Source organism: Odontesthes bonariensis, chromosome 12, assembly GCF_027942865.1.
Source record: "Odontesthes bonariensis isolate fOdoBon6 chromosome 12, fOdoBon6.hap1, whole genome shotgun sequence".
In the NCBI taxonomy this organism is placed as follows: Eukaryota; Metazoa; Chordata; class Actinopteri; order Atheriniformes; family Atherinopsidae; genus Odontesthes; species Odontesthes bonariensis.
In genome coordinates, this window is record NC_134517.1 from 17,828,751 (window position 1) to 17,846,001 (window position 17,251).

At 43.0% G+C, this 17,251-nt stretch overlaps 2 protein-coding genes across 3 annotated transcripts; one reads left to right on the top strand and one right to left on the bottom strand.

Moving 5' to 3' along the window:
- The first annotated feature begins 312 nt into the window (after nt 1-312).
- On the top strand, nt 313-7,331 carry LOC142396132 (growth hormone-regulated TBC protein 1-A-like). Of its 2 annotated transcripts, none has more exons than XM_075478669.1 (8): nt 313-551; nt 1,028-1,173; nt 1,267-1,425; nt 1,542-1,666; nt 4,785-4,881; nt 5,863-6,035; nt 6,129-6,314; nt 6,423-7,331. In XM_075478669.1, exons 1-8 carry the CDS (start codon nt 490-492, stop codon nt 6,519-6,521), a joined length of 1,047 nt encoding a protein of 348 aa, XP_075334784.1. In that variant the 5' UTR covers nt 313-489; the 3' UTR covers nt 6,522-7,331. The 2 variants fall into 2 exon arrangements, with proteins under 2 accessions (XP_075334784.1, XP_075334783.1); XM_075478668.1 differs by having other exon boundaries at nt 6,420-7,329.
- Nucleotides 7,332-10,832: 3,501 nt separating this feature from the next.
- lamp1b (lysosomal associated membrane protein 1b) lies at nt 10,833-16,895 on the bottom strand. Its single transcript, XM_075479395.1, has 6 exons — nt 16,512-16,895; nt 13,865-14,061; nt 13,648-13,776; nt 13,450-13,516; nt 12,077-12,244; nt 10,833-11,985 (listed from the first exon to the last, which is right to left on the bottom strand). Exons 1-6 carry the CDS (start codon nt 16,570-16,572, stop codon nt 11,846-11,848), a joined length of 762 nt encoding a protein of 253 aa, XP_075335510.1. The 5' UTR covers nt 16,573-16,895; the 3' UTR covers nt 10,833-11,845.
- Nucleotides 16,896-17,251: the final 356 nt, after the last annotated feature.

Consider the following 17,251-nt stretch of genomic DNA (forward strand, 5'->3'; position numbering starts at 1 on the left):
TGTCAAAATGTGATGCTGCGCTTCAAGCAATCCATGAGTTATGAAAGAAAATCCCCCAAAAATGTTACAATTTCCTCCGGTGTCCCCTGCTTTTCACGCCCAATATTGCTACCGATCTGCTGCCAGTTCACTTGATTGGTCGTGAGATGTTCCTGTTACTGTATCTATCACTCCTGCAGCTGTTCATTGATCACGAACAGTAATACGTAAGGGGGCAGAGGAGCAGATATTTCCGCTTCTCTTCCTCTCAATTGTTTTGTGTGCAAATAAAGCACGCACCTGTGGATGTTGCCTCTCCAGCTGGCCCCTCCTCTCAGCGAGTGCTGTAAGGTGAGACACTGCAACTCAGACAGCTTTGTTATTTACCGTCACAGCGGCCTGTTTTTTCTTTCGGGGGGAAAGTAGATGAAATAACCTTGTTGTTGCAGGTAGATTTTTTTTTTTCTTTGCTTCAGTGGACTATTTTCGCCCCGCAGCCCATGACCCGCCATGGAGAGGGAAAGCAAAGGAGATGCAACGCAGCCTCTGGCACGTCCCAACGACAGTGACAGGTGAGCTTTAGTTGGCCTGTAACTGCGTGTTATGAGACTGATTTGACATTTTAAGCGTTACACATCATCAACCCTAGTTTTTATTTTCCTTGATTGGACCCGACTGAGTGTGAACGCTCACTGCTTCCTCAATGGTGACCTTTTAGTTGCATCGGCTTTCTTCCTCTCCGGTCATATTGTATTTGTTTTACTGTTTAAATTAGCAAAGCAGCGTATCAAAAACCACTCTGCTTGATTGTTTATGGAAAAACACAGGCTAACATTTGAGCTTAAATTTTGCTCCTGGCTCCTAATCCCTCTCAGGAGTAATTTGACACTTAACTATTCATCCAGCCAGGGCATTTGATCACCTTGCCACAGAAACTCTACCCAGTGGAGCCAGCTATAGAGTCAATGAACAAGAGAGAAAGAAGGGCGGGGAGTAAAGTGTCCGTGTTTCATGGTGTTTATCAGCTTTGTGCTCTCTTTTACTTCAGGGTTGACCCCTACGGCTTTGAGAGACGTCATGATTTTGAGCCCTACAAAGAGATGATGAACGAGTACGTCGCTGTCCTCAACAGAAGGTCCATGAGATGGTCGAAGCTCCTTGAAGAGACGCCTCAAGTGGAGAAGAACTTGACAGGTACAAAAAGCGAATTCAAACACGCTGAATTTCTTGTTTCAGTGCTCCTAGGTTACATTTTTGCGATGTAACTCCGAAATTCTCTTCTGGAAGTCAAGAGATTCGTGCGTAAAGGTGTGCCAGGTGAGCACCGTGCCAGGATCTGGATGGCAGCGAGCGGTGCACAGGAGCAACTGGAGAGCAAACCAGGCTATTACCAGTCTCTGCTGGAGATGGAGCACGACGCCAGGTTGAAGGAAACCATTCGCACAGGTGCGACAAAACTGTCTCCTCACTGTAATCCATTCTTCCGTCTTACCCAAAAAAAAAAAAAAAGTCATCAGCTCCTATTAATACTTCTTCTGAATTCATTCTTCTTGTTGCGGCAGATATGCATCGGACCTTTCCTGACAACATCCTCTTCCAGAGCAAAGCAGAGCCGGGCATGCAGAAGGCTCTGTACAACGTGCTGCTGGCCTACGGACACCACAATCAGACTGTGGGGTACTGTCAGGTGAATTAAATGTACCGGAACATGTGTTTACCTAAAAGAACAAGACTAGGCACTTCCCTGTACAACACTGGAATGAGATCGAAATAAAGCAATCCAAAATGTGACAGCAGAGTTGACTTTCAGCTTTAAAGGATACGTAATGCCTGAGGCCTTAATGAAATGTGAGTGACACGCTTTGGTCAGAATAACCCAGGGGGACACCCCTTTTATTACCATGAATTTACACCCCTATCCACACTGGCCTGTTTTTAAGGCATGAAGTGACCACTACCTCCGTTCTGAGATACAGTCAGCACGGTTTCGTGCACAGTTGAATTGAGCTACGGCCATTTAACTGGCCCACTGTCCTCGTAACGGCATACTTGTATGGGAGGAGAATGGAGTTATTAACTGTTGTCTGCCATCAGACAAAAATGAGAGAAGCTTTACTGAGAATTCAGCTGAATAAATGTACACACCGAGTGTACGCATTCAGAAATGATTCAACCCCCAGCCACATTATCTGGGTGTGTTAGTTTGGCTTTGAGAAGCTTGACTTTGTTAGTTTCAGTCAGACTAAAGGAACTGTTTTGTACATTCACAGAGGTATCCATCCGCAGCTCAGCTCCTCGCAGATTAGCAATTCTTTCAACACAGACAAACAGATGTGCAGTACTCCGAAAAGCTCCCCGGTGACTGCAAAATGATCTAATTCTGAATTGTTGAAAGTTAGTGGGAGGGGCAGACAATAACTGATGTCATTATAAAGGGGACAAAGCACCAAAAAAACAGCAACAGCAAAGAAGCACAGGTGAAAAGCGCAGACAACGGCGGCCGTGGACAATCTTCTTCATTTCACACCACATTTTCCACATTAGAGCAAAGCTAAAAGACCAACAACAGCACTAGCACAACCAAGCACAGCCCACAGCTTAGATATTTTGCATACTGCCCCCAAGTAGCAGCAAAACCTATGACCTGGACATAGATACCTCTGTTAAGGTATAACTGAGATATAACATGTTTACATACGTTTTAAAACTCCGGTTTAGGTTGGACTGAATATATATGAATCGTTTGTGCTAGTTTCATGTACACGTACTGAATGAATGCAGTGTGATTTGAACTTGGAGTTGAGTAGAGATGAAGGTAAGGAGGCAGGATATTGGAGATCCGCTATAAATCTGAACCACTCACTGAACGAGGCATTTCAAACAAAATGCTTGTGGCTTTTTTTGGAGTATTTGACTAAGTTGTCACCTCAAACACCCAAATAAATGCTCTGAGGCACATATGTTGCCAACCCCTTAGCAGCACAAACTGCATTAAGCCTGGAACTTACCTAGAAACTTCCTCTCTTGAGATGCTTTGCCTCCTTCAGTTGCTGCTCATTTATGTATCTTTCTGCCTTCAGAAGGGTCTTTAGCATGTCAAAATCCCGCTCAATTATGATGTGCAGACATCCTTAAGAAACTGCTGGGCTGTTTGGGGTCATTATCTATCAGTACTGTGAATCTCAGCAGGGAATATGCCTGTATACACATCGGAATCTATCCAGCTACTGGAGCTTTTCCTCTCCTTCTTCACACTCTTCTCATCATTCAGCCACTAGTTTGTCTTGATCTTTGTTTTTGTTCAAATGATCACTTCCGGAGCTGCGCTGCTTTTGTAGATGTGTTTTTCTAGCAGACCTACGCTGGCCTCTCCGCTCATGAATGTTACCGGTGGTTTGCATCTTGAGGCAAACCCTTGGTATTTACATACTGAGCATGTCTTCACTGGAAAACTTTCACAATGATTTGCCTCTCTTTGTGCGAGTGTTCTTGACGGCTGGACGTTGTAGAGGGTTTTGTCTTCACCTTGGAAAGAATGCAATCTTCTACATTAGCTGGCTTCGTGGTCTCCCAGGTCTTTTAACATTGGTGAGCCTGCCAGTACATTCCTCTATCTTAAGAATGAAACAGATTTGGACTGATTTGGACACTAATCTTTATCTCGATGAAAAGTCTGTGTTATTTCCAGCCCAGTGAATGAACTTACTTCACTTGACTTGTCTTAGGTCCACATACTGAGAGCTCTAAAGTTCTGATGTCAACTCAATTTTCTGATTACTTAAAATGGAGGCACCATACAATTATTTTTTTCTTTTTTGTTAAGCCCCTTGAATTAAAAGTAAAAGTCTGTCCAAATGACATAACGAATTCTTTATTTTGAATCCATTTCGGTGACGTACAGAGGCTAATGTTTCCTCACATCCAGTGTTCTGAAATCGTGTTAAAGGGATAGTTCGCCTCTTTTGACATGACCCTGTATGACATCCCATACTAGCAATATTAATTATGAACATTTTCTTACCCGCTGCTGCGTACTGTGAGCGGAGTTCCAGCCTCGTTTTGGCGTTAACGAAGGTAGTCCGGCTAGTTGGCTGGGGCCTCAAAAATAAAGCGTTTTGCTTCTCAAAACAATATGCGTTCAAAAGAGTGCATCACAAAATCGTTGTCCAGGAAAAAGTCAGACCTCACAATCGCTTGGCGCTACTTTCTCTCCCTTCGTATCACTCTGTGATTGCCACCTGCTGATAGCCGCGCCTGTTACGGTGTTTACTGCTCGGTCTACACAGCACGCAGTGATACAAAGGTAGAGCGAAAATAGCACCAAGCGATTGTGAGGTCTGACTTTTTCCTGGACAGCCTGTGATGCAAATGTATTACTCTTTTGAACGCATATTGTTTTGAGAAGCAAAACGCTTTATTTTCGGGACCCTAGCAAACTAGCCGGACTACCTTCGTCAACGCCAAAACTCGGCTGGAACTCGGCTCACAGTACGCAGCAGGGGTAAGAAAATGTTCATAAATAATATTGCTAATATGGGATGTCATACAGCTTCATGTCAAAAGAGGCGAACTATCCCTTTAAGGTACCCCTGTAAGCTCTGTTTACAGAAAATGTAATTACATTTTCAAATCTGCTCATGGTAAAAATGACACCTGTGTATCACAGAGTCGCTGCCGCCAATTTGATGATAGAGCGGTGGATGATGTGTTGTCTTTGGTGTGAAACTGCTCCGCATTAACTCTACCTTCTACTGTTATCTTTGTGAACACAAAATCAGTTACCCAAGGTGCTCTGTCTATTTTAGGGAATGAACTTCATCGCAGGCTACCTCATCATCATCACCAAAGAAGAAGAGAAATCCTTTTGGCTTATGGATGCACTGCTGGGCACAATACTCCCAGGTAGATTTGCTTGAATACAAAAACCGGTGCTCCTCTGGCTCGGTTTACGCTGCATTCAGGTCAAGTTATAGTTATTGTAAATCCCAGTTTGTAACAGTCTATCTTTGCTCATCTTTATATGACTTACAGTTTAGCATTAAGACACCTTCATACTCTCGGTCATTTGGTCCTCCTACAAACCTCTCTGCTTCTCACTCCCCTCTCATCCAGATTTATTTTAGGAATTAAAAGATCCTTCAAGATGGAAAGGAAAGGTAGGAGGACCAAGGAGCCAGGAAACAAGGGTGGCGCACAGTTAGAAAAATTAAAAGAACCCCACAAGTACAACACCCTTTTTGTTAAGTTGCCGTGTCAGGCATGCAAAAAACGTACCACGAGGGTCCTTCTGTGGATAAGATTTGTAACCTCGCTTTATTCAAAGAAGTAGAAGGACTGAAGGCCAAATAAATGCACACGAAAAGCTCCACAGAGTCCTAATTGTTTTGTGGAAGCTGATGTCATGACCATGAGTTCCACTTTGAACCACCAGAGTTCTGCGAGAATCAACGTACAAGTGGTTTTCATCAACTTTTCAGCAGTTTTTACATGAAGGCGTTGCAGTGCAAAATACAGGCAGAGGTTGAACAAACCTATGGAAAAGGTGAGATAGTGAATAGCTTTAATGCTATTTAAATTTGTACAGCGGTCAGTTTATTTGGCAAGCAACCCCCTCTTAATGAAATAAGACCACCATTCGGAGCTCGCGGTTTCAGAAGGAGTGTGTCTACTGAAATATGGAAAAGGAATTCAAGTTTTTCACGTCTGCAAACTGTGGACGTTAACTGTTTAACTCACTCATCGTTACCTCTTGCTGTAATATAAAAAAAAAAATGGAAAGCTAGTTTATACCTTGAAGTAGTCTGTGAAAGACTTAGATGTACAGAAAAACCACAACCAGTAATGGATGTTAAACATGTGTCATGTAAACGTGTGATATTGTAGACTATTACAGCCCAGACATGTTGGGGTTGAAGACCGACCAGGAGGTCCTCGGGGAGCTGGTGAAGAGCAAAGCCCCTGCAGTAGGGCAGCTCATGGCCCAGTATCCTGGCATGTGGACCCTGGTGGTGTCGCGCTGGTTCATCTGCCTCTACATCGATATCCTCCCCATCGAGGTGAGCAAAAGCTGGAGTTTAACGGTGTAACAAAGTGAGGGGCTCACGGTGATCATCTTAAAGGCGTCCTCTTTGCTCCCCACTCTGGCACAGACTGTTCTGCGGATCTGGGACTGTCTTTTCTACGAGGGCTCCAAGGTGCTTTTCCGCGTTGCCCTGACTCTCGTACTTCACCACCAGACGGAGATTCTGCGAGCGCGCTCTTTGCCTGACGTGTGCGAGTGCTTCAAGCAGATCACCTGTGGGGCTTTCACTCTGGACTGCCACGCCTTCACACAGGTGAGATGAGCCACACAGTCAGAGACAGAACAGGCAGACGTTCTGAAAGAAAAGTCCAAATTTCTCTTGTTTTTCCTCCTTGTCTCGCATTCTTTATTTTTGCAGAAGATATTCACAGAGCCCGGGAGCCTGTCAATGGCAACTATCAACAAGCTGAGGGAGAAATGCAGACGTCAAATCCTGGAGGAGGAATCGAGACGACCATGACGCCCGGTCGGCCATTTTTCCTAAAAGTCTGAATTCCAAAAACTTTAGATTTTTTTATTTTTTTTTTGTCACCTAAATAGGTGACAAGTGTTTTGGAGGGAGATACAACTGAAGAATACCGCTGAATATTTTAACAGAATTTTAAACCCATACCTGAGGAGGACCAGACAGACTGAAATGTTGTAATTGTGTCTGATTTGTGTTACATCTGGGATCATCTCTAATCCATCCATCTATTTATGTGGTGTGCTGACGTTTCTGAGCTTTTTTTTTTGTTGTTGCTTAAAACAGGTTTGCTGCTGCAGAGACACTAAAGACCATTACTAATAACAAGATTTTAGAAGTTTTTCCAAAATTAACGGGTGACTACTTTTGCCATATCAATCAGGGCCTATAATCATTTTTTTTTTTCAGTCGCTTTGGAAAATCATTGGTTTTTGTTTTGCCTCATGTGGAAGAAGGGGAATTAAAGAATTCAAACTACCGTATACAGGAAGAACTTCACCTCATGTTTCACCTTTTTGTTGTTGACAGAAAGCAAATAGTTTCCATTATCTGTTACCTGACATAAAAACCTTCCTGCCACACAAAGCCATAGAATTTGGGGAATGGGAATTTTTTACACAATAGCTCATTCGGGGGTGTTCCACACCTGTGGCTTGATATTAAAGTTAGAAATACCCTCTGAGTCCCTGACAAATCTGCTGACCCATTCCAACAACAGACAAAATAAAATTCCTTTGCGAGAAGCGAGCTGTTGAGCCCAACATTTTTGCTTCCATCAAGTTCCTTCTTTTAGAATAGTGCAAAGAAAATGTCCAAATAAACATTTCTTTACTAAACTTTATGCAAGTTTCAATTGAGCATTCCTACGGAAGCCCTAAACGGCCATAGATACATACATTTTATTCCATCCGTTTTCCCGAGATAACGAGATAAATAACTCGTTATCTCGAGAAAACAATAACTACACCTCTCGTGCATCATTCGGTAACCATGGAGACGGCCTGGTCCCCTCAGTTGGTCACTGATGAAGTTGACTGTATCAACAGATCGAAATCAGCTTTTCAGACCAGCTGATTTCGGCTCGGGCAGGAGTGAAGTGCACTGTGTGTAAACGCTCTGCATACTGTCTGATCCATGAGTATGCCGTTTTCAAGTATGTAGTATGTAGTAGGCGGTTTCGAACACAGCCAGTGGCTTGCGTCTTGCGTGAAGTTTAGAAAATTGAGGTGACACACGCAAGCACGCAAGGGGGGGCTTGCAACCGCACAAGGGCTTGCAGTGCGGCTTGCGTCACCGACCATAAATCAGGCTTAACTCAGCCTTTGGTGTAAATGCCTATTGAGCTGCAGTCGAGCCAGCCGTCTCCTTAAATGACGCGGGCTGATATGAAAGTTATCTCTACAAGACAAACAAATTGCGAACACATAAAACACATATAACAGGGGCGGACTGGGGAGAAAAAGTGGCCTCGAAAACCATCAAAAAAACCTTTATACGTACCACGTCCGCTCTGGGCTTCTGTACATTTCTGCAAATGACTGAATATTTAAATGGTGCACGAGCCGCATTTATATACCAATTTACTTGCCTTTTATGACAGCTCAGATTCACATTAAGTATCAAAACCAGAAACGCTCCAGTTGATGGACGACACATTGTACGGATACATCTGTTCCTTCAAATATTTTCACTGGTAAATAGCATTTTGCAATTTAATGAAAATCTGGCTTATGTGTAGTTCCTCCTTATACCCCGAGGCAGAGATCCATATTTAACGGTGTTCAGAGTATATATTTGGGTGACTGAAGGGACTACTGACACAACCCTGGCATTTGGTTTGAGGCTCGCCCTGTCTGAAAATCTCACCTTGTGAGCGGTCCAGATTTTTCTGTGGATTTCTACGTCACACTTCCAGCCTCAAGCACTACTATGTCAAGAGGCAGACCATGGGGAGAAAGGTGGAGCCTTCAAAGCAATACTATGTAACATTTCTACCTTAAAATAACAGCTTGAAAAAAATTGTGCAGCTAGAATGAGTTTTAATATTACGATTGGCCTGTTTCCTATGCCCTTCGGGGGTCTGAGTTGGAAAAACTGCGCTATGTAACTTTGCTGGACCGGCCCGGGAGCTGAGCGGAAGTACTTCGACTTGCTTTCTGGCACACCTACCGCAAAAACAAATAGACCCCTCTCACGCTCCCAGGTACATTTGATTACTCTTACCTTCTCGGTCGACATAGCTTGCACCTTCTGACTCCTCGCCGGTTCGTCAACAAACTTGAAACGTGAAAGCGAAAGGGTGTTGTATTTACGACAGTGTAACCGTACATTACCTCCAAGCCTGTAGGGGGAGCTCCATAGTGGGCTTTTTGAGAAGTTACATTAGCCGCTTTCGGACTGTAGGAACCTTTGGCAGTTCTAATAACCTTTTAATCCGCGGGGCCGTTTTCTCCCGTGTTCGGACATACAGGAACTCGGGGCTTTCTCCCTTAATTCCTATAACTATTTAGCTCCTTCTCCGAGGTCGGGTCTTTTCATCGTTCTTATAGAACGAATCTGACGGAGGTGTTTGGTGGTCGGTAGCTACGCCCCATGTCATGCTATCACGGCTGAAATGTTTCCTCATAAGACACAGACACAACCGGCGGGTGTTTAATAAGTTAAACTTACACTGGTCTCCTTTGTCTGCAGCGCTCTGCTCTCCTTTCTTCCTTCATGAAATGAAAAAGTATCTCCTGACTCTCTCTGTGAGCTTTTCCAGCCTCGATATTAGACGCCTGATGTGATCGTCCATGATTAATATCACCATCATGCAGACCATAAACACGGTGGCCTCCTCACTCTCCATATTAGCTTCTTTGTGGTGTTTTTCTACTCTCCTTATTTTTACAGGGTTTTGCTTTGTTTTGTTTTGTTGTTGAATGTGGCGCTAAACGGCTAACGGCTTTGCGTCTGAAGCATAAATCAGCCTTCACTCCACCCCTCTACTCCAAACCTTCTGCTTTGAACAAAGGGGTGAAGACATGGCTGAGAGCACATTTTCAATGGAGAACACCAGAGAGCTTGTCATGCAAGGAGTAACTCTCTAAATTTCAGTGCGATATCACTCTATAAAACCTTACTATATTCACCGCCAGATAAATAACTTTACATACAGTGTTGTTTTTGACAACCATCTTAGATTTAGTCTTAGTCTTAGTATTTTGGACTAAAATGCTTATTAGTTTTAGTCACATTTTAGTCATTTCTATGTGATAGTTTTAGTCCAGTTTTAGTCGACGAAAACTCAAAAGGGTTTTAGTCTAGTTTTAGTCAAAAAAAAAAAGAAAAAATAAGTATAGTCTACCGTGTTAAGAAAATAGTATGGTCTTAACTATCAAACAAGCAGAACAAAAATACATAGCTTATTAACTGACCCTGTACTAAAGCTTTCTGATTTTTCATTCTGTACTGTGCGTGTGTCCCAACTTTACTGTAAGCCCACTAAACGCACAGGTCCTGGTTAGGGCTGCAACGTCACTTGTGGCTTTTAGGCTAAAGCTCGACCTGATTAACATATCAAGTTACGTGCTGACAGAACGTACACACAAAGAGATAACCACACCTCACTGAATGTAAACATGCTGCTAAACATGCTGCTAAAGTAACACACACATAATGAATTGACGTTAGCGTAACAAAAGCTAACTTTAGCCTGAAGTTAGAAGCCCATTTGCGCCAGGAGTATGTGGAAAACGTACTAATGTATTAGCTTACTACGAAATTTATCGATTATGTTAACAGCATTTGTAACTTACCTTCGAAAAAATATCCCTGTGCCGAGCCTTAAGGTGCCACAGCAGATACTTTTTAGGTTTTAATTGACACACACAATAAGCAGAAATGTCATGCATTTTAAACGTCTGACAGATCACCCACTAACATTTTCGTCCATTCTCGTCTCATCAACGAAAACTCACACACGTCTCGTCATGTTTTCGTCATCAGAGCTATGTTTATCTCGTCACCGTCTCGTTATTGTCATGAAAAAAAGTGGCGTTCACGAAATGATTTCGTCATCGTCATCGTCGACAAATAGTCCCTTTTTGTCTCTCCATTCTTTACACGTTAATGCTCGTTTTGCATCTTATTCCGCTCATATTGAGTATCTTCATAAGTTTGGTCTCAGATCTGAGCAAAAATCCAGAGCACAGACTGGAGTTAATATAACTCATTCTATACCTGTACTTCTGGTGACTCCAAACAACCAGGAACAGGTCTTACCCCTGATGAGCTGCATGAAGGCAAAACACAAAGCCAAAGAGCCTCAGTCATTCACCTTTATTGACTTATCCTTTAAAAAAAAAAGAAAAAAAAAAAAAAACCTGTTCAAACAAATCCATTAAAACATTATTAAATCATTATACGGATGTTAAGATGAGGGAGGGGGGAAAAAACAACAACACCACACATAAATATCTGTAGTTTCTTCAACTCCAAACAATGCATTTCTATGGTAGTAACGGTACACAATGGCTATGCGAGGCACGGGAAAATGTCCCGAACATGGCAGCGAACGGTGTCAGCGAGGGAGTGAGTACCTCTGTGATATTGGCTTTACTTGAATCCCATCCATGTCACAGCTGCAAAGGCACTGACAAACATTTCTCGGGATTTCAGTGCAACGTATTTCCCTTCAGCGACAAAAGACCCCAAGAGGGGTTTGAAATTTGAAGACAACAAAAAAAAAAAAAATAAAAAAATAAAAAAATAAAAAACACCACCCCCCCGGTGGACTATAAGGAACTAGAAATGTCAGATCTGTAAAGTTTCAGCTGGATTAAGTGTAACTGGCTGAAATATTCCCTTTATAGCAAACTTCAATTTGGGCAAGACCAATAAAAAAAATGGCCACCCAAAAATGGACAAGAGAAGCTAAAGTAACACAACCCACTCAAATGTCAAAATCCCTCACAGTTCCTTTCACAGAAATCATAAATACAACACAGCATGAGGACTCTCATTGACCCTCTGATCAACATGCATCCCCTGCTTTACTCGATACCAGAGAAGAGGTTTTCTCACTTCATTACAATCCCCCAGCAAGAGTCCCTTTTTCTTTTTAAGGAAAGAGTGTTTCAGCTCAGAAAGCGCATGTCTACTTCCACAAAGTGATAAAGACTAGTGTTACTGATGAAGGCAAAGAACAGCAAACACACAGAGGCGGAAGATGGAGGGACAGGAGGGGAACAGGGGAGAAGGGTTAAGTCTCATAAAACAGTGGTTAATTTCAGGGGTGGGGATGGCGCACGCTGTCCCCTGGTAAAATGCGAGTGGCTTCAGATGGTTTGGTAACCGGCGTGGCTCCTCTTCCTGCCGATGAGGTAGGCCAAGAGCACGATGAGGACGAGGCCCGCTAAAGCCGCTCCGACTATGATGGGGATCAGCATGTCATCTTCATCCAGCTGGCATTCCTCCGCTACGAGAAGAAACCGGAGAGGCATGAGAGGAAGACGGAATTGGAGAAAGACGGCAGGTGTTGAATGTTGTCACTTGGCGACAGCGCTTACCTGCTCCGAACTGATCTCCCTTCAGACCAAAGGGCTGCACCTGCACCTGGAAGGTGTTGATGGACAAATTCTGAGCCACGGTCAGGGTTTGCTCCTCCCGGCACATGTACGAGCGTCCCAGGGTTCCCCGCAGGTAGTTCAGACTGCTGTTCTGAGCTGAGAAGGGATCTATGGCAGAAGGAATCGGATTCATTTAAAGGCAAGGCAAGGCAAGTTTATTTGTATAGCACAATTCAACTACAAGGCGATTCAAAGTGCTTTACAGATACATTAAAACAGAAATAAAAAGCATGATTTAAATTTTAAACAAAAAAGAAAGATATAAGACCAATAGATAAAATCAGTAGTTAAAATGTGATTAAGTTTTGAAACTCAAGCTTCAGATTTGGAGCTTTATTCAAATGCAGCTGAAAATAGGTGTGTCTTCAACCTGGACTTAAATACACTGAGTGTTTCAGCTGATCTGAGGCTTTCTGGGAGTTTGTTCCAGACATGTGGAGCATAGAAGCTGAATGCAGCTCCTCCATGTCTGGTTCTGACTCTGGGAACTGATAAAAGACCAGATCCAGATGAGCTGAGGGGTCTGGAAGGTTCATACTGGGTCAGGAGCTCACTGATGTATTCTGGTCCTGGACCATTCAGAGCTTTATAGACCAGCATCAGAACTTTAAAGTCTATGGTAGAAGGGAAAAAAAAAAAAAAAAAAAAAAAAAAAAAAAATCCCCAAAGTTCCAATCCTGAGTCCATTTGTTGATACCCGATTTGCATTAAACATAATTAGTTTATGAGTGTATCAAGCTTTTCTTGACAGGTCAAACGCACTATACAACTTCTCCCATCACACAGAAACCGCATCGGTTCCTCGGGGGAGATTTCAGAGCTTAGTTCCGTTGGTTTCCCTCCCCGACAGCCCTCCACCTGCTTCTGAGTCTCTGATCACAGCTGACTGTCGGTCAATACAAAGCATTTCACACAGCTCTACTAAGTGCGAAAAAAAACCGAGATGGGACATTAGGCGTCTTAACTTTTAAGCTCAGTTGAAGGTTTTGTCCGTGTCTTTTTTTGCTGGTGTTAAACATGAGATGAAATCCCTAACCCCGTCTATACATGTTTGAGTTTTATACATCACAGTTGCTTGTAATACAAATAGGATTTTTAGAACCCGTTTTATCATTTCACATTAAATACATTTTAATCTGTCCGCATAAAGCAGATGAATAAACGCCACCTTCACACAGTCTCAAACGTCAAAATTCCCCAAAGGTGGGATTTACTGCAGCGTGTCCGTTTCTGCTGTAAAAAGTAAACGCTTTATTGGGCATCAGAGCTGCTGAAACATGTCTCCTAATCAGACCGACGAGAAGGACGCTCACCTTTCATGTCGGGCACGACTGCCTTCAGAGTCACCTCGCTCAGGTGGTACTTATCAGACGTAGTATTCTGGAGACAAACGGCAAAGACCATCACATCAGTGTCGCAGCACTTGAGCAGCTTTACTTCCAACCTTAGCTGCCATCTAGTGGGTTTTTGATGAAGTACAAGGTGCTAAATGCCCCATGATAGTCACTCACCAGAGTGAAGACGAAGGAGAGGTTGGTTTTGTCTCCGTCTGTTGTGAGCCGCAGGTGGGCGGTCTCGGGTTCGCACGAGCCGGAGACCTTGGTCGCGTTGGGGTTGAGGTTGAAGACATCCTGCAGAGTCTGTAAAATAAATGAGGCCTGCGTGTGAGCGAGTCGATAGTTGCAGCTCCAACTCAAAAACAATAACCGTCAGGTTTCATAAGGGCACCTTATTCTGGGAGATGGAGCTGATGGAGATGTTGAGCTGGATGCCCATGTACGCCAGTAGGCAGGTGGTGCCGTTGCTGCTGGTGACCCGGTACATTCCCCTTTCAGGACGCACGGGGTCTTTGTGCGGGGCAGCGGTGGTCTGAGGCGTCGGCGTCGGCAGGGCAACGGTAGCAAAACTCTGATGCAGGGCAGCAGCTGCAAAACATATTTACTTATAAGTCCTACTTAGACTTTGAGTGGCACTCATTTGTCAGGTTAAGCTTTGGTTCATCAAACGCATCTCAACTTTTCATGATTACAACAAAGCTTTTTCTCAAATAGGACACACCAAAAATGAAAAAGTTGGGAAGATCAATAATCCAGATGGCTTTTGAACATTTCCACATCTATTTCCAAATAGATCGAGTCTTTTAGATACTGAGGTGACGTAAAGTCGACTTTTGCACAGCGGCTGCGTTGTTGATTTTGTTGGAAAGTAATGAGCAAGTAGATAATGTATGAGAGAAGAAACCGACTTTACGCATACATTCTAAGCACCACGCCCAAGCCTCTGATGTATGAAGCAGCGCTTCACCCAGCCCGAAAATCAGGTCCACCGTCACCATCTTTTATAACAAGCCGAGGTCTTACGGAAAGCCTTTTCAAGCAGTCCTTCTCAGTGATTTACACAATTGAGCAAATCTCGGTTCTTCCCATCGGCCCTACCCTTCTGTTTTGCAGAAGGAAGGCGCCTCAATGCATGACTCACAATTTCGAGTCAGGCTGCATGCATCTGACTTCTTTCAGCAGTGAAAAGTCGAAAACTCACACCACAAAATGCAAACTGCCGAGTAAAACTATCAACTCAAAACGACATCCAGATAGTTTTCAAATATCGCTGCATGACACAGAGGGAAACCTTGTATCCAGGCCCAGTTGCTTTGTCTGCCGTTACACGGATTTTTGATTATTTTTTGTTTCTTTTTCCTTTCCTATTCAAACATGGGGGTTTGTAAGGATTTGGCTGCAACGTTAGCTTTTGGTTGGTTTTCTTTGATATCTACACATGGTTTAACACGATTACCGAGATGCTACTCACTGAATCAAAGCAATCTAAATAATAAAAAATGACATGTTAGATAAACGGCTTCAGCCTGGATTAATAGAGGAGCAGTGCATAAACACATTGTAGTACATTAGTGAGTCCGCAGGCGCACTAAGGTATTTAATTCCCCAAAAATCCCTTCAGACGAGTAGTAACAGCTCTCACCAGTTTATCTGCTCGCGCACTGAAGCAAACGAGAAGAAAAAGTCCTTTTTCAACTTTTAAAAATATAATTTTCTATGCAGCTGCACTGCCACATACACACACACAATTATCCTAATCATTAGAGACCGTTTCCTTACAAAAACATCAAGTCACTGCTGTGATTCTGAAACTGAAAATGTGACGAGCGCAAGTAACAGAAAGATTAGCGAGCTCTGTTCCAGCGTCACAAGAAAAATAAAATACTGATGTATTTATCAGACTTAAGGACTCTTGGTACACAGAGATTCTCTTCTTGTTTTTCAAATTTACAAAGCAGGGTTTGTGCTTCCACAGTAAATGCAAACCAAATATTGGACAATGATACGGCAGTTCTGGATCAACACAGTGGTGATGGCGAATTGGCTAAAGTTGTTCTATTGCCTTTTCCCCCCTCTAGAACTGATTAGGACCAGTCACACTTTTAACCCCCTGCTTTTGTGTTTAGTGCATTTCAGCAAGATCCACGGCACTTCAGCTCAGGACAGACAGGTCTGCGCTCACAAAAAATGTTTAAAATGTTTACCTTCAAAATGTGGCTGTCATTTTCTGTTCAGCCACTTTTTCAGCAAATCCAATGCATTTTTCAAAACACAATACATTGTGCTAAGAATAGCAATGTTGAGATTTTTTTTAAAGCCCTTATGCCGTTTCTGAATGGTGCCTAAAACGTTCCCTGAAGGTTTATTATTCTAAAACCCAACTGGGTCAGCACTGTTTACCTTTAGCACAGCAAATAAAACTTGGTTTATATAGGAGGTTTTTATTTGAGTTTCTATTATTATTTCAATCTGCCATCCACCCAGTGCAGGCAACATATTTCTCTTCAATTCGTGGAATGCAGGAGACCCACAAATGTCCTACAGAGCTTACAGCGAAGCTTTACAATAGAAGTTACAACATTATGATTGAAGAGGTTTCTAAATGTTGTGAGCCGCCTTGAATGCGACGGGATCTCTTTGTCTGTTACTTATTATCGCCCTGATAGCCACGTCAGATATGGTGAAATAAATTGTGAACAAAGATTACTTTAAAATCAAACCAGAGTTTAGATTATTTGAGAGTAACCAGGTACACTTTTGTTGTAGCAGTAACTCAACTCCATTTAAGTCCGATCATTTGACACGGATTTCAACGTGAATGCATAGGCAACAGTGCGTGTTAGGACCTATGGAAGTATATCAACCGAATTGTATTTTATCATCAAATCAAGTCTTTATGAAGCAAGAGACGTGGGTAGGGTCGGTTGGTATTCACGTTGCCTTTTTAGCACACGGTTAAACTATTTTAGAACAGGTTACCTGCGACCTTCGGAGCCGGTAACGTTTGCTCTTCCTACATAAACGGAACACATACTCACCTAAAATCAAAGGTAACGTTAGTCCTAGACACCATGACTGAACACCAGCGATCTGCGTCATGTTTCTTGTCCGGACGAAATCACAGCAGCAGCAATAACAACAACAGCAGCAGCGGCGGCGGCGGCGGCTGCAGACAGGACGCAGCTAGTGAGCTACAGTTAGCAGGTGTTGTGCTAGCTAGGCTAACGTTAGCGTCAAAACAACAGCATTAAAAATAGACTAAAAACAAAGATGAAAAAACCTTGCTGTTGATAGCAGAACCCAGTAAGGTGTCTCGTTACGAGTCTTAACTTTCCTCACGTTTGTGTAAGCAAGCTGTTAGGTTAACTGAGCTTGCCTTTGACACTTATCACCGCCGCCACTGCAAATACTGACATCAGGGTCATGTGACACTCGGTTAAGAAACACCGAGAAAGTCACGTGGTGGAACACAAACAGCTTTATCGCATTCTGTATGAGAACTAAAGGCGAACATTTTTTTCTGTGGCGTAAGAATGACTCGGGGCTTTTACCTGGATAAGGGAATAAAAATAAATGCCCCGCATTTTTCCTCGTAAAATATTAGGCCTACCGTGTCATTGGGGTTGGGGTAGCCATGCTAAAAGTTTTTTTTTTTTCAAAGTATAAAAGCACCCATTCGACAGCAAAAACACAGTTAATTTACTTTTATGAGTTGCATTAAACTGGCTGTGATTAAATCTGCTGTTAGCATTTTAATAGCATGGGTCATAACCTGAGG